Here is a 24536-nt window from a genome sequence, read left to right as displayed (position 1 = left end):
ATCTACAGGAGAATGGTTTACACACTCAAGATCCACTAAGCCTACCTTCCAACGGATTTAACAGTTGCTGTTTGAATGTGGACATCATATTTCATTTCCCCCTTCTGTTGTGAGGCTGACTCATGATTCTTCTACAAAACCTAGAGACTTTCTCCTTTCTGGCCTTCATTTTCCTTGATGAATCTTTTCCTTCCTATGGGTTAGTCCTGCTGCCTCTTCTTTGTTCTCCCATAGCACACTATTTTCTTTTGCCAGCAAAGCTTTTGATGCCTAACAATACCTGAAAAGAACACAAGTTTACTTATATGGGAAAAGAGATATGTTTTATTAATCATTTATTAATTGTACCACGTTGCATTTTTCCCTTTGAAGAACTATTAAAATACAGAAAGCAAGAATTTAAGTGTACTTTAACTATGAAGCTAGGTGAAAATATCAATACATTTGTATATGTTTATGTAGTTTCTGTAACACTTACAATATACAGGGGATTAAAGCAAAATTGGGTAGTGGAAATGGGACTCACAGTCTTAAAGGTATTATATGGCATAGCCATAGTATTGGGCAATCTCCATGTCTATTTGTCTCTGGTGGAAGAATGGGATTTTCCCCACAAAGGTGTTTTTGGCAGCCTTGCCACGCTCTTGCTGAGCCTGTCTTTTCATGGCTTCCCGCTCTGGCCTCAGCTCCTTGCTGATGGGATCTGACTCTACTGGGCCAGGAACATGGGATTTCCTCCATGGAATGGGTTGCAAGCTGAAGTCTTGTAGGAGATATTGGTGTGGAGGCTTAGGTAGTGAGCTGAGCTTGGTGGCAGTAGTGTTCCACCGAGATGTGAAGGATGAGGTTTCGTAGGGTGCCGGCCTACTAGAAAGAACAGACTGGGGACGTTTGTTGATTGCCCCCAGAGTGGAATTGCTGATAGTAGGCCGAGTTGTCATCAGACATGAGTTGTCGGTAGCTGGTTGGGCTGCATTGACTGGAACAGGCTGGGCTGTGTTAGGAAGAGGCCGGGTAGAGTAAGCTCCAGTGGGTCTCCTGGAGGCCAGAGACTGTGGCCTGCGAGAAGCAGGTCGAACTCGAGGCTTCTCTGGGGAGAGAAAAGGCAATGGCACCAACTTGACCTTTCCAGGTGGAGGCAGCAGCTCACTCTGGCTTGGGGAGGGACACTGATTTTCTGAACTGCGCTTTGTTTTGTTTACTCGAAATTTCAGAGGACTTTTAGAATGCAGGTTTGACTGAGTCTCTGTTGAAAATCTGGTGTCTTTGGAAGCGTTGGCCTGTCCCAAGGCCCTGGAAGTAGGCAGCCCCGTTTTCTTCCCCCTCTTATCACCCAGTGCATGAAAAACCTGCACTGACTCCATCATGTGCATGGCTAGGTGGCTTCGAGGCTTTCTCAAGGCCTCTTGGGAAGGCTCAGGTTGGTTTCTCTTACGCCTTTCCTTTGTAGTGCTTGTCTTCTGTGTTTGCACTTGGTTCCCTGGCTCTTTGGTTGTTCCAATGCGCTTCCTGTTGGTTTCTCTAACCTGTTGGTTCTTTTGTGACCCCTGGGTCTTCGTTTGGCTGATGCTGCTGTGTGGCGGTTTTGGCCGTTTCTTGGTAGAAGGCCTGCATAGATTTCCAGTGTCACTACGTGGGAGAGTGCACACTACTGCTTGTTCTTCCAAGTGCTTCTCTGGGTTCTGGCGCTGGACTTTGGCCTTGGGAGCTTCATCAGCAAGCTCAAGGACTTCATGCTTGTTCTTCCCTGGTTGAATTGAGGGACTGTTGCTGCCAATTGAGTTCTTCATTTGCAGGCTCCCTTTGACGCTTCCCATATTTTGGGGTTGGGTTGTTGTGTCAACTGTCAATTGCATAAGATCTATCAATGAATTAAAAATTAAAGTGAATTGACACTAACATTCAATGTTAGATTAAAGTGAATCCAAATAGTATGATTACCCTCCCCCAGCATGGAAATGTCAGCAAGAGCAATGTTCCTTTTAATTCCCATTTCAAAGATGTCTAGTTCTTCAAGGCTCAGGCTGATCTTTTCTAAAATGACCAAATCACAAGGCTATATTCCTTGGTCCAACTGACTCATGCAAGCCAATCATTGGGGAATGTGGTAGATTGTTAAAGGAAGTTATGAAGATCCTGCCGTGCTACAGAGATCTGAGAGATATACAAAGGCTTTGAACTGTTGGTTTGAATTTCTCATAAATATTTACCTCCCTTTTGTTTCTGGTTTAGAGGTGGAATCAAGTCCTAGAAAATGGGACTGATTTTGGACTAGAATTCTGATTGAAATGTGCCAAAGCTAGGTGGATTGTTGCTTTCCATGGATTTAGGACTTACCTTCCTGCAGGCCTTGGTCTAGTCTGGAATGTCTGGCTGACACAATGTGAGGAAAGGAGGCCTCCATGCTAGGGCCATGTGCATCTCCTGGAGAGTCTCCAAGAATTCCAAGAAATGAAGGAAAAGTTAGTCCCCTCCAAGTGAGATGTCCCACCTTCTCACCAACCAATGAAGCAGGTCTGTGCCAACACTGTGCATGTGCTCCTGTGGGCCCACCTTTGCACCATGGACAAGACTCTGTGTTTCAGATGGGTTCTGAATGCTCTAGCTATCAATGGTGACAATGTGATGACATTGTTTTTTTCCATCTTTTACTTTAGACATTCATTATAAGGAATATAAAAGTAAAAGTGATTGAAAGAACATGAAACATTTCAGCCTTGCAGTGTGAGTCAATGTTTGAGCATCTTTTTGCTATTCTCTTGGCTCTGGGTTCAAACCCACTCATTCCCCAAGGAGGTAAGCAAAACCGTAGTGGAAAGCCAGGCTTTCTCTTATTGGTAGTCAATTCTTGTCCCAACCTGTAAGTAATACCTGTTTAACATTGAAACATTGAACAGCAAGGAATGTTTTCTGTATTCTCTGTTTGAATTATTCATTGTGTACTTGTGTGTGTTTGTGCGTGTGTGGGGGTGTGTTTGTGTGTAAGTATACATAACTGCACATGAACTTAGATTTTTACGATTCCTTATGGAATCTTACTCTTTCTTGACCCTTTTTCTCTAGTTTTAGTGTTTTCCTGCTCTTATGCACTTGGACCAATCCTGTATTTTTAGATTTTGGCTGGTTAAGAGACAACAAGAATCACAAGGACATGTGTGCCAGGTTTAGCTTTGATTATCAATGCTCAGATCTCAGCCTCCTGAGTATCCAGTTTTCCAGGCATTAGCCACTTGCTACCAAGAAGTAAAAACTTTATATGCACAGAAAGGATATATCCTGAGCCTTGTTGCATTTAACCACATCTATGAGTAAGAAAAATATAACTACTACTCCTGCGAATTTATTGAGGTATTTTCCAAAATACCCATATTAATAGATCAATGAATGGGGTTGGTTCCCTTTCAGTGTTTTTTCAAGGGATAACAGCATAGCCTCCATGTATTTACCTGTGTTCTTCTCCTAAATGCAGTTCATATGGACATGGTCTTTCCATATTCCTTCATTTAATGATTAATTGCTCAATTTTGTTTTGGTATTGAGCTGTGCATCCAGGACACTGTGTTTCTAGGTCAATGCTGTACCCGTTGAGCCATGTGTTTATCCCTCATTGCCTCAAGTGGAAGGTACAGCTTGAGAGAATATAGTGAATGTAGTGGTTGTGGCTCTGGAGCCCAATCAACCTGTGTGTGTGATTATCCTTGCTTAAATAGAGAATAGGTGTTTCCAATTTTACTCATCTTGGCTCTCTTTACTCACCTGGAACATTTGTGTCTTGGGTGGGTTCAGCAGTCTCTGAGTAGTACATTTCCAATGTGCAGACCGGTGGTAAATCATTGATGGGATGTATAACCACAAGGTCCTTTCCTATGTCTGATTGAGGGGTAGAGGCCCTACTCCCCATGTCGGACACAGAGCCATGAGGCTGCAGGCAGGGACCAAATTCTCCAGAGAACAGAGGTCCCAGTGTGTGCGGGTGACAGCAACAGCCCTGTCTTCCTTCCCAGTAGGGACGGGATTGGATATCCTCTTCAGGTCCCATGGGAGAAGCCGGGGTTCCCTGAACCAGGCTGGGAGACAGTGATGGATATGGAGAGACTGTGGCTCTGGCATGTGCACATGTTGTGTACTGGCTGGTCAAAGTTGATGAAGAGATCACTGTGCTCTGCTGAGTGAGAGTCACAGTGCTGTGGCCTAGCATGTCCCATTCCCAAATCCTGGAAGAGGAGGCAGCTGAGGTGGAGATGTGGCTGTGTGCAGCCTGCCCTGCCCACATGGTTGTGGTAGAATATTGGCACAGGTATGCACTCCCCATGAGTGGGTGGAAAGAGGTGGCCAAGGGTGATGGCAGTGGCCAGGCTGAAGTGAAGACTGGTATCTGCAGTCTGGAGATGTTGTAGGCACTTGCTGTTATATAAGTGGCATCACTCCCCATAGGAAGAAAGAGCTGCCCCGAGTTTGCAGCTCCAAGGACATATGGATTGCAGAAATTATCTGGAAAAAGCAAGAGTGTGATTTCAAAACTCATGAGATGGACAGATTCTCAATGTATTTGGGAACAGGGCTATCTGAACTTTGCTATGATCAGTAACTCTCTCATCCCAATCACAACTGACATGTCACTATTCACGTTAGCATGGTGAGAAGTGGTTGGATTCTTTTGGTGTTCTTCTGGAGAACTTTCACAAGCCATGCTGGGAACCCCAAGACACCCAGTGGTCCAGATGGATATTGCTGCCTGCGCTAAAGCAGGCATTTCTTTCTCGTTCTGTCTTCGCCTCAGTCAGCAGTTGGAGTAATTGCTGAATGTCCTAAGAGGAATGTGTTTTACTAGGACATCCCTGGGGAAGCTGTAACCTCATTTTAGGAGTAAAGAAATGGAGAGATGAGAGGTCAACCTGATCCTTGAGCCTGACTCCTACGCCAGGATTCTGTGTTCTGAGCAAAGAACAGAACTTGGTAGAAATACCAATTTGCATAGAGGGCAGTTGATGTTGTTCATGAGAAAGCAGAGAGCCTTTGATCTGCTTGCCTAAACCTTTAGCTATATGTGGACCGAGATCTGAGTATCTTTCCAGATAGAAAGATCCATGAGACACTTACCTTCAATTAGGTGGAGCACCAATGATATCACTCTCTCTGAGACCAGTTTGAGCAGTATAGCATTAAAACACAAACTAATCAAAGCAGGAAAATGTAAAACAAGCCAAAATGATGCGATTCACGGGAACTTAATTAATATAATCCTTTAGTTGACCATTTCATATTTCTCTTTATCTTACTAAACAAGTAACAGATAGGAATCTTTTTCGATATTATAATTAATACAGCCATAAATAGAAACTACAACTAAATTAAAATATTGTGAAAATTTACATATTTTTTCAAACCTACCTAATATTCCTCTTCAGCTTGAGCCAAATAGCACCCCAGAAGTATGAACAATAACTTGCATTATTGTCTATGAAAACAGTCTTGCCCTAATTATAATTCTTATGGTCGGCTTTGAGGACATGAACAAGGCGCTCTGTGTATTTAGGGTGAACTGAAATTAAACTTGATTTAGAATAAACTCGAATTTTAGAAATGGAAATGAACTTTAGATTTTTGTCCTTCACTTTATCCACATTGGTTTTCATCTACAATCCATGACTTTTATTAAGCATGCACTTTTCTGAACATTATTATACAGTTAATATTTTGCATAAGGACAAACAAAACTGTGCCTGGTTCCAGTGACATGCCTGAACTCCTAGCTACAAGGAGGCTGAGATCTGAGGATCACAGATCAATGTCAGCTGGCTCTGGATAATCTGTGAATTATATTTCCAGGTCACCACTGCAAAGCAAAATGTGAGGTTGTGACTCAAAAAGTAGAGCTCAAGCCTTGAACACAAAAGTTAATGGAAAGCATCCAGACCTGAAATTCGACCCTCATGATAGGCATTTTAAAAATGGAAACTGGGCTGATATTTGCATTGCCATTGTTGGGATCTCACCCTGTCCAAGTCACCCACCATTTTGTACAATTCTGTTGAAGTGCTTACAAGATGATTACTAAAAGGGTATTTGATCCCCTCAGGTCTGACTTATGATGCTAAGTTACAATGACTCTGTGAGAGTGAGTTACTCCAGAAAAGACTTTTGTATGAAAGATGTTTAACTTTCTGAACTTCTAGTAACTTATCAGTGATGGGTGAGTATAATAGTATTAGTGAATTAAGAAAACCATGGCTAATGTATAAAAGTGGCATTTACTTCAGGACTGACATGGAGAGAGATAAAATAAGTTCTGTATCATTAGACAAAAATCTAAACTATGATATATCTAAGTAAAATCATAAAGATATGAATGAAAATTTGGATATATGTCCAGCATCTTATATTCTATATTTACTAACATATATATATATATATATATATATATATATATATATATATATATATATCACACTTGCAATCTTATGAAAAGGGATATATCTGCTTCATTTTAACAACAACCAAAATGAAAAAACAAGACCATGATTCAAGTAGTGAGTAACTGTGACTTAAGAATAGTTTGTGTGGGGTGTTCTGGTCCTCAGCATTGGACTTGGGATCTGCTTTCTGTCCCAGAGCCCTATTTCTTAAGGCTAGCCCTCTTCCTCTTGATTCACAGCTTCATATCTGACTTTTTGATGGTTTGTTGTAGATAAGTTTTTTGAGACTCTCCTGCCAGGACTGTTTTTAAAACTGTGATCTTCATAGCTCAGTCTCATGACCAAGTAGGATTATAGATGGCAGCTTCTTGGAGCTTGCTAAGAAGTTAGATGTATATGTCTGTGTGTGTATGTGTATGTCTGTGTGTATGTGTGTGTGTGTGTGTGTGTGTGTGTGTGTGTGTGTGTATGTGGAGAAACATTTAAGAATCTTGCCAAGGCTGGCATTCAATTTGGAATCTTCCCACTCAATTTTTGAGTAGCTTCAATTCCAATTATCATGTTATTACAAGCCACCCATATGGCTTGTTTTTGAATGAAATTCTACCCAGTACATACTGACAGGATATATCTGTAAAATGTATGTGAAAAGCAGTAACCTGCAGGAATTGCCAGTTCTTAAGTACTCATAATTTATGTATTGTGAGAGCTGAACAAAAATGGTTTTGAATTAATCACCTATGTATTCCTAGCACCTGGGATGTTGAGTTTCAGGAATCATTATTTCATGGTGTTTGAGACCCGTCTGGGCAAAAGAGCATAAACACAAATAATAAGGAAATAAAGTCCACAACGAAGCCAACATACAGAACAATGCAATCCCCTTGTTTGAAATTGCTCTTAATAATGCTCTGTTGTACCCTTAGTTTTCTTTCTAGTCCATTAATGTAAGCTTTGGCTCAAACTAACTTCACTGTGATTGCTCTAAGCGTTCACTCCATGTTTTCTGTGTATTGATTTAAAAATCTTTGGTTCTCTTCAACATTCCATTCCAAACCATCACTCTTTTTAAAAAAACATCTCCATGCTGTACATCCCTTGCGTTCTTTGCTCATGTATCCTTATCTGTTACTTTTTTGCCCCCCTTCCCTTCCTGTTCCAGTATATCTGCCTGTCTTCCCTCCTTACTCCTAATCTTTCCTTTTCCATTGATTTACAGATAAATCACAATCCAAGAAATTACTGGGATTTCAACAGTCTTATTTTTGGAACAGTACTACGTGTGGAATCCTTATGTGGATATATTAGTGGAAAGAGACCATTTCAGGTGACGTATATCTTCTCTCCCACATAGGTTTCTTTCTGAATTAATTTGTTTAAAATGACAGTGGGAAGAACTCCATAGTCTTCTTCTCTTTACCTACAAACCTTTCAAGACTCAGTTTCAGAAATATGAAAGTACGGGTGTTTGGGCTCTTCTTGATGTGGCCTATGAAGCAATTGATTTTGTGAGAGTCTGAACCTACTGGTTATGTTACCTACATAGTAAATATCCCATCCATAAGTGAAGGTAGTTGTCCAGAAGTCAAATCAATATTTCCCTTGGTTAAGGGCACAGGAACATCTGAAGGGAAACCTTGAGTTTCCCTTCCTACCTGACATTGCGAGAGAAGAGATCACATCAAATGGAAATAGAAGGGATGAGGAGATACCAGGAGTAGAAGTGTGGGTAGCTGAAGCTAAGAGAGCATGTGTCCAGTAGGAAGCTCACTGGATGGTGCTCGCTGTCCACTGGTCACTTGCGATGATCCAAATTTGTTTACAGACAACTCCATGGAAACCCTAAGATTCTACTAGGTGGTGATAGGCTAGGTGGGAGAATGATGTCATCTGTTAGAGCAGTTGAAAGGCATGAAGTAGCCAATCACAAAATCTGATTATGAACCAGAAAAGGGGATTGGGTAAGACCTCTAACCGCTCCTGAGTGGTTGAGCTCTGGGGAATTGAGGTCTGAAATTCCGATATGGCATCTGCTTTCCCATCAGTTCTTAAGTTGAGGACATGATCTCATTGTTTCTTTTGTGTTTGTGAATATATTTTATATTTTTGAATATATTGTACATCCTTATAGTGAATATTATAATTAGATCTTCCATATGCAGTTAATATGGTTGGGGAAGGACAGGGACTTTGAGATTAAAAAAAGTTGTGGTAATTTTACTCTGTCACTGAACTTTGATGAACTTTCAAGCTCCAAAGGAAGAATTAAAAACTCTTATGCTTTGGGTGCAGAGTAGAGTGCATTGCACTGAGGGCACCTTGTAGTGAATGTTGTGTTGTGAGCACTTCCCGTGGCGATTTTTCTCCTTGAGATGTGTGAGCAGGGCTTGACTCTTCCAGTTTGTACTTGGACCTCTCTTCTCATCTTTTTTTCTCTACCAACCTTTGGTAATTTTCTCAGCCACACGTTGGGTTTGCATTATTTCTTATTATTTTGATTTATGCTGGTTCTATACCTTGAACTCAGGACCTCGGCCCTGTTCTAGGTCTTTGTTTTTGCTCAGGGATTGAGCTTTCATACTTTAGTAGGCATTTCCATATCTTCTGTTTGGTTGTTAATTTTAGTTAGTGCGTCACATGGAAAAGAGTGATATTGATGTATTCATAAAATGTTTTGTTAATGGGAACTTTGCTGCAACTAATAAGAATAATGAAAGTTAAAAAGTAAAAGGTCTCGCAGACTTTCCTGCCTTGTCTGCCTTGCAACTAATATCTTCAGATCAGAATCTCCAGCATGTCAGTGATTATAGGTGTCAGTTCTATGTTTCCTGGTAGTATTGCATTGTTATGTTTTTGGATGTCAAGCAGAATCCTTTGCGGCACTCTGAGGCTTTTAAAAATGGCCTCTGCCGAGAGGACAAAGGTCCAGGTGCCCTCAGAACTTTCTTCCTCCTGTCTTTGCACACATTTCTTTGCCCACCATTTCTACCTGTGATTCTTGGCCATGCAGACACCCACCCTCTGGGACTTTGATATTCCAGAAGTTAATGGAGAATATGTCTCTTCTTCTAAATATGAAACCAGTGTGGCAATTATCCTTCATTCTTCCTCTTATTAACATCCACTATAGAATCTTGGGCCTTTTACATTCTCTGTCTGCTGAGCCCAGGTAGAAAGTCAGGAAAAATGGAGAGTAAAATAGAGACACTACTCACTGGAGGAACACAGGGGAAATGAGTGGTAGGAGAAGAGTAATTTATGTGCAGTTTAATTTTGGCTGTTTTCTACATTTCTTTTACATTCAAAAGAATGTCCTTTTTTTCTTCTGTGTTTTTTAATGTTTTTTTTTCTTGCAAAAATAGTGCATAGAGGTTTACAGCTACAAGAGTAAGGTAATGAGTACAGTTTGTATCCAGTGTTGTTACCTCCTCCTTTGTTTATCCTCTAACATCCCTCCTTCCTCCACCTCCCGAATTTCTAACTCCCTCTCAAGTTGTAAATATCATTTCTGACATAGAGTCTTGTACATCTCATTGTTCCAATGGGTAAGCCTGTATTTTATTGCAGCATTTGATTCCCTCCTTCTGCCCAAATTAGAAAAATGTACATACAAGAGGCAGGACATCGACATCGTATACAGTGATAACAGCGGTTATACAGTGGGGTAGCACATACAAAAGAAGCACAAAAAATCATATAGTTCAATATAAATACAGTAAAAACAATAGCAAGCCAGATAAAAACAGTTGTTACCTTTTCTTGTCCTTCATTTCGCTTTACATCTGCTTATATTATCATATGTACATAGCTTTTGACCTTTTCTGCTTGTCCTTGATGTATGCTAGTTATTGCAAATAAGGGAAACCATGAGACCTATGTTTCTTTGAGCCTGGCTTACTTCATTTACAACTGTCTTTTTTATTAAAAATTATACAATTTAGCCCTTTTGTTCTGAAACTTCTATCTACTGTATACACTTAAAGGATAAAAGTCCCACGAATGAATACTTAAAGACTGTCTTATGTCAAATTTCTCATTTATGTCATTGGTTTTAGTATTCTTGTCCTGATTTGATTGTTTTCAGAGGTTTTATTTTGTCTATGTTTTTGTTGTATTTTTATGGAATCCAACACTATTGATTCAAAGTGTGTTTGTTCATAAATATAATAGATACAAAATGTTTTGCATAGGTATATGTACAGATATATATAGTAGTTACAAGATAGATAGATATAGATAGATAGATAGATAGATAGATAGATATAGATAGATAGATAGATAGATAGATAGATAGATAGATAGATAGATCTACACAGTGTCATAACAAATTTTGGCTCACATCCACATTTTACTTTACAACTCTCTTTGGGAGACATTGTCAATTGTTCATAAGATTGCCATGGACTTGGTTGCTGGTCTTGCTTTGGAATTTTGTCCTGGTATCTTAGTCCCCTGTGTAGGTAGCAATATTGGCCTTTCTCATTGTGATCTGAAAAACACTCATTTTGCTGGAATGTTTTAACCAGGTTTGAAGTGACATTCTAGTTCTGATGTTTAGATAGTGTGTGTATTTTATTATGAAAATACCGTACAGAGGGGTTACAATTACTTTGGCACGTTAATGAGTGCATTTCTTATGCTGTTTTCTACCCCTAGAGCCATACCTACACTTACAATGACATGAGAGTGTTATCTGTATTTTCATATTTATATTATCTTTAAGTAGTTGTACAAAGGTCTTTTCATTCACCAAAACAATATTTGCAGAGTGATGAATGAACTTTGCCACTTTCCTATCTTGCTACTAATTTTAAAAGGAAAAAAGACAGTAAAAAACAGAGAAAAAAGTTTCATTTTATTGAAAAAAAAAACCAACAACCCATCACAAAATCTTTGAAAACAGACACTGTTTGAGGTGGTGCTGCACACACAAGGGTAAGGAACACATTTTGTGTCCAGCCCACCTCTGTCAGGATTGTGTGTGCTTTCCATGCCCTGGTTATTACTTCTCCTGTGACTTCTCTTCTTACTACTCAGTACGTCTCTTTGGGCTGTATTACAGTAAGTTTCTGATCATTTGTATGAGTAAGAGCAAGGCTGTATGGAAGAAACCTATTCTGCTCAATAGTATGGCAGTAAGAGCTGAGCACAGGAAGCATTTACCAGATGTTGGCTATAGGATAGGAATCCATGATTGATTATTAAAAGTGCTGACATTGGAACATGCAAGACAGGAGGCCAACTCTGATGCCCCACATATTTCTTTTAGACTTCTCCCCCAAAGACCATAGAGCAGCATATCCCAAAGTGACCAAATTAAGAGGGTAGAGTGTTCCAACATAGGAAAAAGATCTGACTCATACCTAGAGCTGTAGGATGTTAAAGGGCCTTTGGGTTGACTCTTTTCTGGGCTTTACTGGTCCCCATGGATAAAATAGTAATGTTCCTTGTCTGTCTACCACAGTTTCACATATTGTATCTGAATGCACTACATGCAACTAGATGTGCTATGGTTACAAGTCAAGCATGAAGTTAATTCTTTTTCTTTATACTTATAGCCTCTGAATTCTAGGCTGCAATCTCACCTATTGTGAGGTGTTTCAGTGTGTTTGCATGTGCTCCCTCAGGTACTAGTGTTTGGATTGGGAACCTTGAACTCTATGGAAGGAGCCTACTGCTCCACTTGTGGAGCTGCACCTCTATTTCACAGGGATGCACTTCTGTATTTCATTTCCTCAGGGCACCTGGGACTTGCCTTGGCATAACTTAAGGAGACATTCTATTATGGAGGGCCTCTCTTCTTCTTTTAGGATTTTGTTTGCTTGTGGGTTTGATTTGTAACAGGCTTGTGGTTTTAATTCAAGTTCTGGGTCTTCTTCCTGGACTGTCTTGCTTAACACTATTGCTTTTGGGCTGGGAAGGTGAGTCAGTTTTAGAGCCCTTGCCTTGCATGCATCAGTCCCTGAATTTTATTCATCCACACCACATAAGCAGAAAGAAAAAAAACTGCATTGGCACTGTGGCTCAATTAGTAGAACGCTAGCCTTGAGCTGAATAACTGAGGGACAGCATCCAGGCGCAGAGTTCAGGCCCACGAATGGCCCCACTTCCCCCCAAAAAAGACTAGTGCTTTGACATTTGAGCCACAGTTTCACTGCTTGCTATTTATTGGTTCTTTGGAGATCAGTGTCTCACTGACTTATCTGCACACACAGAATCTCATGGAATAGTGATCATTAGATCTTAGGCTCTGTGATAGCATGGTTGATTCATCACCACTCCGCCTCCATTGCCACTCTTTCAAGTTTCAAGACAAGGAATCCTTTAATCCTTATATGGTTTGGGACCTTCTACCAAGAAAGGACTGATTTTATTGGTGTAAGCTATGTGAGTGTTTCTCACTTGAAAGATGCTGGCTTCTTGATTTTCCATTCAGTATATCACTATGCACTTTTGAAGGAATTCTGTCATTTTTTTTATAGTGGACCTGAGTCTTGAACTTAGGACATGGGAAATGTCCCTGACATATATTTCTTAGCTTGTGCTCTACCACTTGTGCCACAGTTTTAATTCTGGCTGCTTTCAGTGCTTGATTGGGACTAAGTCTAGGGACTTAACTATCCATGCTTGCTTCACACAGCAATCCTCAAATCTCAACCTTCTGAGTGCATAGCATTCTAGGTATGTGCCACCAATGCCTCCTGTGCAAACATTCTTTTAACCCTCAGTAGACCTGCTCCCATACAAAGTCCTGCACTTTGCCAGACCCTGTAGAAATTTGCTTCTGTTATCACATAGATTCTCTAGTATTAAACATAACTGAGTTTGTTCTCATCCCAAGTTAGTGATTTGGTAGCAAATTTGAAATGCAAGACAAATTTAGGTTTTTGTTTTCTGGATTACTCATGACCCTCTTCATATGTATTTTTTGTACACTGTGGCACTATGTGTCTGACCAGTATTTTCCCACATACCCAAAGATTTCTGATATAAATTCAAGCTAAATATTCTTGATTATAAGTTGTCAAACTCTGTTATGATAACTCTATCAGATATTTTTTTCATTAGCAATTTACAAATATTATCCTTTCTCAATTAGGGATGAATTTTCATAATTGTTCATGTGTATTCATGGACGATTGTTTGGAATATGACTTTACTGATGCTGTTAAAGTTAATGGTGTGTCTATGGGTCTATTGGCCTCTTCAATGATTACTTTGTTGATTATTCAAAGCTCTGAATTTTCTATTAGTTTATTCAGGGTAAAAATCTTTGTGCACACTCCTGATGGTGACTCTGAGTTCATTCAGAAGTGAGAAAGTTGTTAGGCACTGGCAGCCCATGGTTCTAGGACAGCTCCTCAGGAGGCTGAGTCCTAAGGATCACCATCTATGTCAGGTTCATAAAGAAATCCCTGAGACACTTATCTCCAATTAAGTAGCTAAAGGGATGATGTGAAACTGTGGCTTAAGCGGAAGAGCATTGGCTTTGTGTAGAACTGCTAAAGGCCAGAGCCTTGGTGCTGAGTTCAGGCCCCTACAAGCACACCAATGTAAAGAAGAGAGGTGTTTTCTTGAAGGAAATAATCTCTGATTGCTGATCCCACTGAATTGTATTCCTCAAAGAATGAATTTGAGCAATAGTATCTCAAGAAATATTTTTTAATGTAATTTGTTATCTTTTGGAGTAACTGGTGATTGTCCTAGCAGGGAGGTGTTTTACTAAGATATGCCTCATTTTAGGATTGAGGAAATGGAGATGTATGAGGTAAACCTGATTCATGCACCTGACTCCTATGCTAAGGTTCTGTGTTCTGAACCAAGACCAGAACTCCGTAGAAATACCAATTTGCATAAAGGGCAGTTGATGTTGTTCATGAGGAAGCCGAGAACTTTGGCTCCACTTGCCTAAAGCTTTAGCTATATGTGGACTGAGATTTGAGTATCTTTCCACAAAGAAAGATCCATGAGACACTTATCTCCAATTAGTGGGAACCCCAATGATATCACTACCTCTGAGACCAGTTTGAGCAATGTAGCATTCAAACAAAAACTAATAAAAGCAAGAAAATATAAAACAAGGCAAAATGATCAATTCACATGAACTTAATAAATATAATTCTTTAGTTGACCAATTCATATTTCTCTTTATCTTACTAACCAAGTAACTAATAGTAATTTTTCAGATATTTTAATTAATTCATCCATAAACGGAAACTACAACTAAACTGAAAAACTAGTGAAAGTTGACATAATTTTCCTCATGTTCTAGCCTACCTTGTATTCCTGTTTTGCTTGAGCAAAAGAATACCCCAAAAGCATGAACAATAACTAGCTTTAGAGTCATGGTAAATCCACGTTATTGTAATTATTATTCTTATGATCAGTTTTCGGGCCATGAGGAAAGCTTCTGTGTATTCTGGGTGAACTAGGATACTGAAGTATAACCCAAGCCCTAAACAACAATTTTAAATTTAGAAAACCCCAACTGATATTATACTTGATTTAGATAAACATTGGATTTAAGAAATGTCAATTATTTTAGCTTTTAATATTAAACTTATCTACATTGTTTTTATCTAAAATCCATGACTTTTATTAAGCATGCATTTTTCTGAAAATTATTATACTGTTAAAATATTGCATAAGGATAAACAAACCTGTGCCTGTCTCCAGTGACATGCCTGTAATCCTAGCTACAAGGAGGCTGAGATCTGAGGATCACAGTTCAAAGACACCTGGCTCTGTTAATCTGTGAGTTATATTTCCAGGTCACCACTGCAAAGCCAGATGTGAGGTTGTGACAAAAGAATCAGAACCCAAGCCTTAAACACAATAAATCATAGAAACATCCAGGCACAAGTTGGAAACACATGAAAGGCATTTAAAATGTGAACACGTCTGATATTTCCATTAGCATTGTTTGGTTCTCACCCTGTCAATTCACCCACCATTTTGTACAGTTCTGTTGAATTGCTTTACATGATGGTTACTAAAGGGGTATTTGACCCCCTTCAGGTCTGACTTATGATGTGAACTTGCAATGACTCCCTGAGAGTGAGTTACTCTAGAAAAGACTTTTGTATGAAAGATGGTTAAATTTCTGAACCTCTAGTAACTTATCAGTGATGGGTGAATATACTAGTAACTGTGATAAAAGACAACCACAGATAATGTATAATAGTGGGAATTACTTCAAGGCTGATATGATGAGAGATAAAAATAAGTTCTGCAACATTAGACAAAAAATCTAAACTAGGAAATATCTAACTAAAATTATAAAGGTATGAATGAAAGTATAGATATGTGTCCAGCATTATACTATTCTATATATATATATCACACTTGCAATCTTATGAAAAGGAACGTATCTACTTCATTTTAACAACAACCAAAAAAAATAACAGGATTCAAGGAGTGAATAACTGTGACTTAAGAATAGTTTCTGTGGCGTCTTCTGGTCCTGGGCATTGAACTTGGAATCTGAGTGCTATCCCAGAGCTTTTTTTTCTTAAGGCTAGTCCTCTTCCTCTTGGTTCACAGCTTCACATCTGACTTTGTGATGGTTGATTGTAGATGAGGTTTTTGGGACTCTCCTGCCCTGACTGGCTTTAAACTGTGATCTTCATATCTCAGACTTGTGAGTAAATAGGATTACTAATGTCAGCCTGTTGTAACTTGCTTAAAAGGTACATGTGTGTGTGTGTGTGTGTGTGTGTGTGTGTCTGTGTGTGTGTGTGTGTGTCTGTGTGTGTCCATGTTGGAAAACTTTTATAGAAACTTGCCATGCTGGCATTAAATTTGGAATTTTCCAACTCAATTTTTGAGTAGCTTCAATTCCAATTAGGATGTTATTACAAGCCCCCAATTTGCTTGTTTTTAAATGAATTTCTTCCCAGTAGGTACTGACAGGATATATCTGTAAAATGTATGCGAAAAGCTTTTATTTTATTTTATTTGTGAAGATACTCTACAGAGGGGTTCTAATTACATGGGCAGGATAATGCGTACATTTCTTACCAAGCATTGCAGCCTCCTCCTTTTCTTTACTCTTCACATCCCTTCCCAGCCTCCCCCCTCCCCACCAATCCCAATCCTTCTCCTTCCCTCCCTTCCGCCCCCGGCACTGAAGTTGTAAAGCTCATTTTGACAACTTGTACTTCTCATTGTTGCAACAGGTCCACCTGTATCTTTAAGTAACTGGTTTTTCCCCATCTCCTCCTCAAGTTATACTGACATCAAATATAGTGAAAGCAGGGGTTATACTGTGGGGGAGGGACATACAAAGCAACAAAGAGATAATCTTATAAATGCATTAGAAACACATGCATGAAAGAAAAAACATTAAAATACATATCTAACTTCTCAACAAAATTTTGGCCAATCGACTTCAACAATTCATCCAAAAAATCATACACCATGATCAAACAGGATTCATTTCAGGGATGCAAAGCTGGTTCAATATACGCAAATCAATTAATATTATTCATCACATCAAAAGGAGCAAGAATAAGAAACACATGGTTATCTCAATAGATGCAGAAAAAGCATTCGACAAGATCCAACACCCCTTCATGATGAAGGTTTTGGAAAAATTAGGAATCCATGGAACATTCCTCAATACAATAAAGGCTGTATATGACAAACCTACAGCCAGCATTATACTCAATGGTGAAAAACTAAAGCCATTTCCTCTTAACTCAGGAACAAGACAAGGATGCCCACTCTCCTACAGCAATAAGACAAGATGCAGACATAAAGGGGATCCAAATAGGGAAAGAAGAAATAAAACTCTCCCTCTTTGCAGATGACATGATCTTTTATTTAAAGAATCCCATAGACTCCATTCTCAAATTACTCAAGCTGTATGTGAAAAGCTTTAACCTGAAGGAATTGCCAGTATTCAATCAATCATCATTTACATATCGTGAGAGTTGAACAAAAATGGTTTTGAAGTTAATCACCTCTGTCTTCCTAGCACATGGGATGCTGAGTTTCAGGTATCATTATTTCATAGTGTTTGAGACCAGTTTGGTCAAAAGAGCATAAACACGAATAGTAAGGGAAGTACATGCAAAACAAAACCAGGGCTTAGTGCTGGTGGCTCATACCTGCAATCCTAGCTACTGAGGAGGCTGAGACATGAGGGTTATGGTTCAAAGCCAGCCCGGACAAAAATGTCTGTGAGACTCATCTCTTTTGAACCACCAGAAAACAGAAGTGACCCTGTGGTTCCAAGTGGTAGAACTCTATCTAGCCTTGAGCAAAATCGCTCAGGCACAGTACCCATGCCTTGAGTTCAAGGCCCAGGCTCGACAGAAAAAACATATCCAAACCAAAGTAAAACAAAGTATCAAACTAGGTAAAATGGAATGGTAGACATCAAACCAATACATTTAAACACATCCTGTCATTATATATCTTCAAATATTTCGCAATATTTTAGACCATGTTATAGATAACTATCATCACAATAGTCTTAAAAGTAATAATCATTACAAACCAATTATACCAATTTTTGAATTACTATAACTCTTACCATTATTATCATCAACATGAATATCTGCATTGAAGAGGTAACTAACGCTTTGTATATATTATGCCTGAACTGTGACAGAGAGGTACATTCCCAGACCCAAACAGTTCTTTTACATGTAGAAAACTCAACTGCCAAAGATAATTTAGATAACTATAGAAGTAGAGATATGGAGATTGAATTACCTTTTTATACTTAAGTATTTTTTCTGACTCTTGGTAACAATGTGTTGTATTAGTTGAGAAATTATTATAATGATAAAAAGCAGCTGTTAGTTGAAAGCTATTTATAAAGAAACAGACTACTTGGTGAAGAAAAATTGATGTGGGCCTATTCAGTATCAGAGCTGTGATCCTAGGCATTCAGGAGGCTAAGATCTCTAGATTGCAATGCAAAGCGAACTAGGCAATGTGAGTCTCAGAAAAACTGATCTCCAATTACCTACTGAGAAACTGGAGGTAGAGTTGTGGCCCAAGTGGTAGAATGCTAGCCTTGAACTGAAAAGTTCAGGGACAGCAACTAGACCCCTACCTCAAAGATCCAAGGCTGGCATAACAGATAATACATGAAGTTTAAAAATTAGAATAAAATAGAATAGGGATAGTGCTGTTTTCCAGCCCCCTGTATACATCTTAGCATGTGTTTCTTTTATACACATATACATATATATGTATATATATATGTATGTATATATATGTACATATATATATATGTATAAAAGTTCTTATTTAGAACTATTAAGGCAAGGCTCAGTAGCTGTAATCCTAACTACTTGGGAAAAAGAGAGCATTCTAGGCCATTCTCAGTTAGATGTGAGATCTTACATGAATGAAATGAACCCCATGTAGTGTATAATCCTTGAGATACAAGGGGAACATTTATAGGTGGACCAAGTTTCAAGGTTGTCTGAGCTACAATTCCCCAACAAACCTCGTAAAATAATTGACAGAGAAAAGGCTATGGACTTGGCTTCAACTTTTGCCATGCTCTGATACACAGGTATGAACTGGGCTATGAACAAAGGAACTGTCAGCATCATCTGTAACTGCAAATGTCCACAACATAGCCAACATAAGATTAACACCAACCCCCTTGTCTGAAACTGCCCTTAATAATGCTCTTTTCTACCATTAGTTTTCTCTCTAGTCCATTAATATATGCTTTGGCTCAAACTAACTTCATTTTGCTTGCTCTAAGTAGAGGTCACTCTATGCTTTCTGTGTATTGATTTAAAAATCTTTGGTTCTCTGCAACATTCCATTCCAAACCACCACTTTCTTCAAGAAATGTCTCCATGCTGTTCATCCCTTGGGTTCTTTGCTCATGTATCCTTATCTGTTACTTTTCTGCTGCCCTTTGCTTCCTGTTGAATGTTTTCTTCTTGTATATCTGCCTGTCTTCCCTCCTTACTCCTAATCTTTCTTTTCCATTGATTTACAGATAAATCACAATCAAAAAATTACAGAGATTTCAAAAGTCTTATTTTTGGAACAGTACTACCTGTGGAATCCTTATGTGGAAATATTAGTGGAAAGAGACCATTTCAGGTGAAGTATATCTTCTCTCCCATGTAGGTTTCTTTCTGAATTAATTTGGTTAAATTGACACTGAGAAGAAACCCCTGGTCTCCCTGTCTTTATCCAAAATCCTTTCAAGACTCAGTATTAGAATTATGAATGGACCTGAGTTTGGGCACTTCTCCTCATGTGGCCCGGGAAGCAATCGATTTTGTGAGAGACTGAACCTACTGGATACATCACCTACATAGTAAACATCACAGCCAAAATTGAAGGGAGTTGTCTAAAATTTACAGCAATACTTCCTTTGGTTATCTGAAGCTGTTTGGTTTCTTCTACTAAATTAAGTGGACAGGAATATTCGTTGAGAAAACTTGAGGAGGTTTCCTTCCTACCTGACATTGTGGAGAAGAGATCACATCAAATGGAGATAGAGGGGATGAGTAGATATCAGAAGTGGAAGCGTGGGTAACTGAAGTTGAGAGCAAGTTTCCAGTAGGAAGCTCACTGAATGCTACTCGCTGTCCACTGGTCACTTGCGATGATCCAAGTTTGTTTACAGACAACTCCATGGAAACCCCAAGATTCTACTAGGTGGTGATAGGCTAAGTAGGAGAATGATGTCATCTGTTCCAGCAGTTTAAGGGCATGAAGTAGCCAACTGCAAGATTGGATTGTGAACCAGAAAAGGGGATTGGGTAAGACCTCTAACAGCTCCTGAGTGGTTGAGCTCTGGGGAATTGAGGTCTGAGAGTCAGATATGTCATCTACTTTCCCATCCGTTCATAGGTTGTCGACCACATTTCGTTGTTTCTTTAATGTTTGTGAATAAAGTTTGTATACACTTCAATATATTTTACATCCTCATAATGAATATCATCATTAGATTTTCCATATACAGTTAATATGGTTGAGGAAGAAGGGCAGGGACTTTGAGATTGTAAATAGTTGTGGTAATTTTACTCAATCACTGAACTTTGATGAACCTTCAAACTCCAAAGGAAGAATAAAAAAGCTCTTATGGTTTGGGTGAACAGTACAGTGCATTTCACTGAGGATACCTTGTAGTGAATGTTGTGTTGTGAGCACTTCCCATGGCGATTTTTCTACTTGAGATGTCTGAGCAAGGCTTGACGGTTCCAGTTGGTACTTGGACCTCTCTTCTCATCTTTTTTCTCTCCCACTTTTTGGAAATTTTCTCAGACACACATTGCGTTTTCATTATTTCTTATTATTTTGAGTTTTGCTGGTCCTATGCCTTGAACTCAGGACCTGGGCCCTGTTCTAGGACTTTGTTTTTGCTCAGGATTGAGCTTTCATACTTTAATAACTGTTTCAATTTCTTCTGTTTGGTTGTTAATTGTAGTTAGTGTCTCACGTGGAAAGGGGTGATATTGATGTATTCATAAAATACATTATTAGTGGGAACTTGGTTGTGACTAATAAGAATAATGGATATTTAAAAATGTCGTACAGACTTTCCTGCCTTGCCTGACTTGACACTAATATCTTTAGATAAGAATCTCTAGCATGTTGGTGATTATAGGTGTCAGTTCTATGTTTCCTGGTATTATTGCATTGTTAGATTTATGGCTGTCATGCAGCATCTTTTGCAGCACTCTCAGGCGTTGAAAAATGGCCTCTGCTCATTAGAATAAAAAGCTGAGAAGACGAAGGTCCAGCTGCCCTCAGAACTTTCTTCTTCCTGTCTTTGGACACATTTCTTTGCCCACCATTTCTACCTGTGATTCTGGGCCATGCAGACACCCACCCTCTGGGACTTTGACATGTCAGAAGCCTAATGGACAATTTGTTTCTTCATCTAAATATGAAACCAATGTGGCATTTATCGTAGCCTTCTTCCCCTTAATAACATCCACTATGGAATCTGGGGCCTCTTACATACTTCCGGGCCCAGATAGAAAGTCAGGAAAAATGGAGAGTAAAATAGAGACACTACTCACTGGAACACAGGGAAAGTGAAGGGGTAGGAGAAAAGACATTTCTGTGGAGGTTAATTTTGGGGTTTTTCAAATTGTCTTTTCAAAACAACTTCTTTTTTTCCTTTTGTCAACCTTTTGTAATGATATTTTTTAAAAATAGTGTACAGTGGGGTTACAGTTACAAAAGTAAAGTAATGAGTACATGTCCTATCGAGAATTGTTACCTCCTCCTTGGTTTATCCTCTACCATCCCTCCTCTTTCCACCTCCCCAGCTCTAGCCTCCCTCCCAAAGTGTAAATTTCAGTTTCAACATAGAGTCTTGTACATCTCATTGTATGCTTATTTCAGCATTTTGTTATTTCCCTTCCCTTGCCCAAATTATAAAAATGTATATATAAGATTCAGGGTACTGACATCAAATACAGTGAAAACAGGGGTTATACAGTGAGGGAAGCACATAAAAAAGAAGCACAAAAAATCACATAGTACAATTTAAATAAGCTAAAAATAATAGCAAGAAAGAGAAAAGTTGTTTCCATTTCTTGGGGTTCACTTAACAGCAGTTTATATGTTCATATGTACATAGCTTTTGACCTTTTCTATTTGTTATAGATTTATACTAATTACTGCAAATAAGGGAAACCATGAGACCTATGTTTCTTTGGGCCTGGCTAACTCCACTTACCACAGTCTTTTCTATTACCTAGTATACAATTCAGCCCTTTTGTTCTGAAACTTTTATCCACTGTACACACTTAAAGGATAAAAGTCCAAAAATGAATATTTATGCCATTGGATAGTATGCTTGTCTTCTATGGATTGTTTTTGAGAGGTTCTATTTTGTCTTTTCATTTTGTTTTATTTTTGTGGAATCCAACACTATTCATTCATAGTGTTTGAAATGGAGTGTTTATATTCATTTTTAGATACATGATGAATATATGTATATATATATGGGTTTGCATTGTTATATATACAATTATAAATGGATAGTAGTTCCTATAGATAGATTGATAGATAGATAGATAGATAGATAGATAGATAGATAGATAGATGTAGAGCTATATGTAGTGATCCCACAACTTTTGGATTCTAACTACATTTTAATTTACAACTCTCTTTGGGAGACATGGTCAATTGTTTATCAGAATGCCATGGACATTGTTGCTGGACTGGGATTGGACTTTTATCCTGGTATCTTAACTCCTTGTGCAGCTAGACATATTGGCTGTTCTCATTGCCATCTGTAAAACTCTCATTTTGGTGGCATGTTTTAACTGGGGTTGAACTGACTTCCTAGAACTGATGCTTGGATTTTGTGTGGTTACTTTTTGAAAAGCCGTTTTCTATCACTTGATTCATAGCGACACTTCCAATGACATGTAATTGTTAGTTTGTATTTTCATATTTACATTATCTTTATGTAGTTGTACAAAGGACTTCCCATTCATCAAAGTAATATTTGAAGGTCGGTGAACAAACTGTGCCACTTTTTTATCCTGCCACTAATTTAAAAAAATTAAAAAACAGACAAAAATAAACAAAGGTTGATTTTGTGAAGAGAAACAAAAGCCATCACTAAGTCTTCGCGTACAGGCACTGTTTGAGGAGGTGGTGTACACACAAGGGTAAGGAAGACATTTTGTGTCCAGCCCACCTCTGTCAGGATTGTGTGTGATTTCCATCCCCTGGTTACTACTTCTCCTGAGATTTCTCTTCTTACTATTCAATAGTAAGGCCAGGAATAAAGTGAGTTAGTTTGTGATCATTTGTATGAGTAAGAGGAAGGTTGTATGGAAGAAAACTTTTCTGCTTGATAGTATGGCAGCAAGAGTTGAGCACAGGAAGCATTTACCAGATGTTGGCTACAGGATAGAAATCTGTGAGTGATTTCTAAAAGTGATGACAGAGAGACATGCAAGACAGGAGGCCAACTCTGATGCCCCAGATATTTTCTTTAGCCTTGACCCCAAGACAATAGAGCATTATATCCCAAAGTGACCAAGTTAGGTGGATACAGTGTCCCAACATAGGAAGAAAGACCTGACACAACTCAGAGCTGCAGGATGCTTAATGGCCATTAGGTTGACTCTTTTCCTGGCTTTACTGGTCCCAATGTGTAAAATAGTAATGGTCCCTGTCTGTCTATCACAGGTACACCTATTGTATCTGAATGCACTACTTGGAACTAGATGTATGGTTACCAGTCAAGCACCAAGTTACTTATTTTTTTATATACTTATAAGCTCTGAATTCAAGGCTGCAGTCTCATTGATTGTGAAGTGTTTCAATGTGTTTGCTTGTGGTCCCTCAGATTCTAGAGTATGGATCGGAAACATGGGCTATGTCCTTGTGCTCTATTTATCGAGCCTACTGCTGTACTTATGAAGCCACACCTCTATTTCACAGGGATGCACTTCTGTACTTCATTTTCATCAGAGCACCTGGAACTTGACTGGGCATAAGTTAAGCAGACTTTCTATTCGTGAGGTCCTCTTTTCTTCTTTTATGATTTTGTTTGCTTTTTAGTTTGATATGTGACAAACTTGTGGTTTCAATTCAAGTTCTGATCTCGTCCATAAATTGTTTTGCTTAAGACTAGTGCTCGGAGATTTGAGCCACAGTTCCACTGCCTGCCATTTGCTGGTTCTTTGGAGATCAATGTCTCATGGACATACCTGCACACACAGACTCTGTTGGAATAGTGATCCTCAGATCTTAGACTCCTGTTCAACTGTGATGACATGGGTGAGTCATTGCCCACTCCACCTCCAATCCCTTTCTTTTACATTTCAAGACAAGTAACCTTTAATCACTATGGAATAGAATGCTATCCTATGGGTCCTAACAAAAAAGACTGAGTTGTGTAAGCTATGAGAGTGTTTCTTACTTTAAAAATGCTGGCTTCTTGATTTTCCATTCAGTGTATTGCTATGTCCTTTTGAAGGAATTCTATCTTTTTTTATAGTGAACCTTGGTCTTGAACTCAAGACATGGACAATGTCCCTGAGGTTTATTTTTAAGCCAGTGATCTACCACTTGTGCCACAGCTCTACAGCTGGCTCTTTTTGTTGCTTAGTTGGTGCTAAGTCTAGGGACTTTCGTGGCCAGACTTGCTTCACA

The 24536-nt window shown here is 38.9% G+C and overlaps 1 protein-coding gene across 1 annotated transcript in view; it reads right to left on the bottom strand.

Annotated features, from left to right (window-relative positions):
• Positions 1 to 539: 539 nt before the first annotated feature.
• The window catches only part of LOC105984412 (uncharacterized protein C2orf78-like), a 31073-nt gene continuing 7076 nt past the window's right edge, over positions 540 to 24536 (bottom strand). Inside the window, exons 2-4 of the mRNA XM_013014586.1 lie at positions 3757 to 4491; positions 2338 to 2424; positions 540 to 1861 (exon numbers count right to left, since the gene is read on the bottom strand). Of these exons, the coding sequence (XP_012870040.1) occupies positions 540 to 1861; positions 2338 to 2424; positions 3757 to 4491 (2144 nt within the window). The remainder of the gene's footprint in view (positions 1862 to 2337; positions 2425 to 3756; positions 4492 to 24536) is intronic.

This window comes from Dipodomys ordii, unplaced genomic scaffold, assembly GCF_000151885.1.
Source record: "Dipodomys ordii isolate 6190 unplaced genomic scaffold, Dord_2.0 Scaffold24, whole genome shotgun sequence".
NCBI lineage: Eukaryota > Metazoa > Chordata > Mammalia > Rodentia > Heteromyidae > Dipodomys > Dipodomys ordii.
The sequence above is the reverse complement of the archived record's forward strand: the minus strand, read 5'-3'. Positions and strand labels throughout refer to the sequence as shown.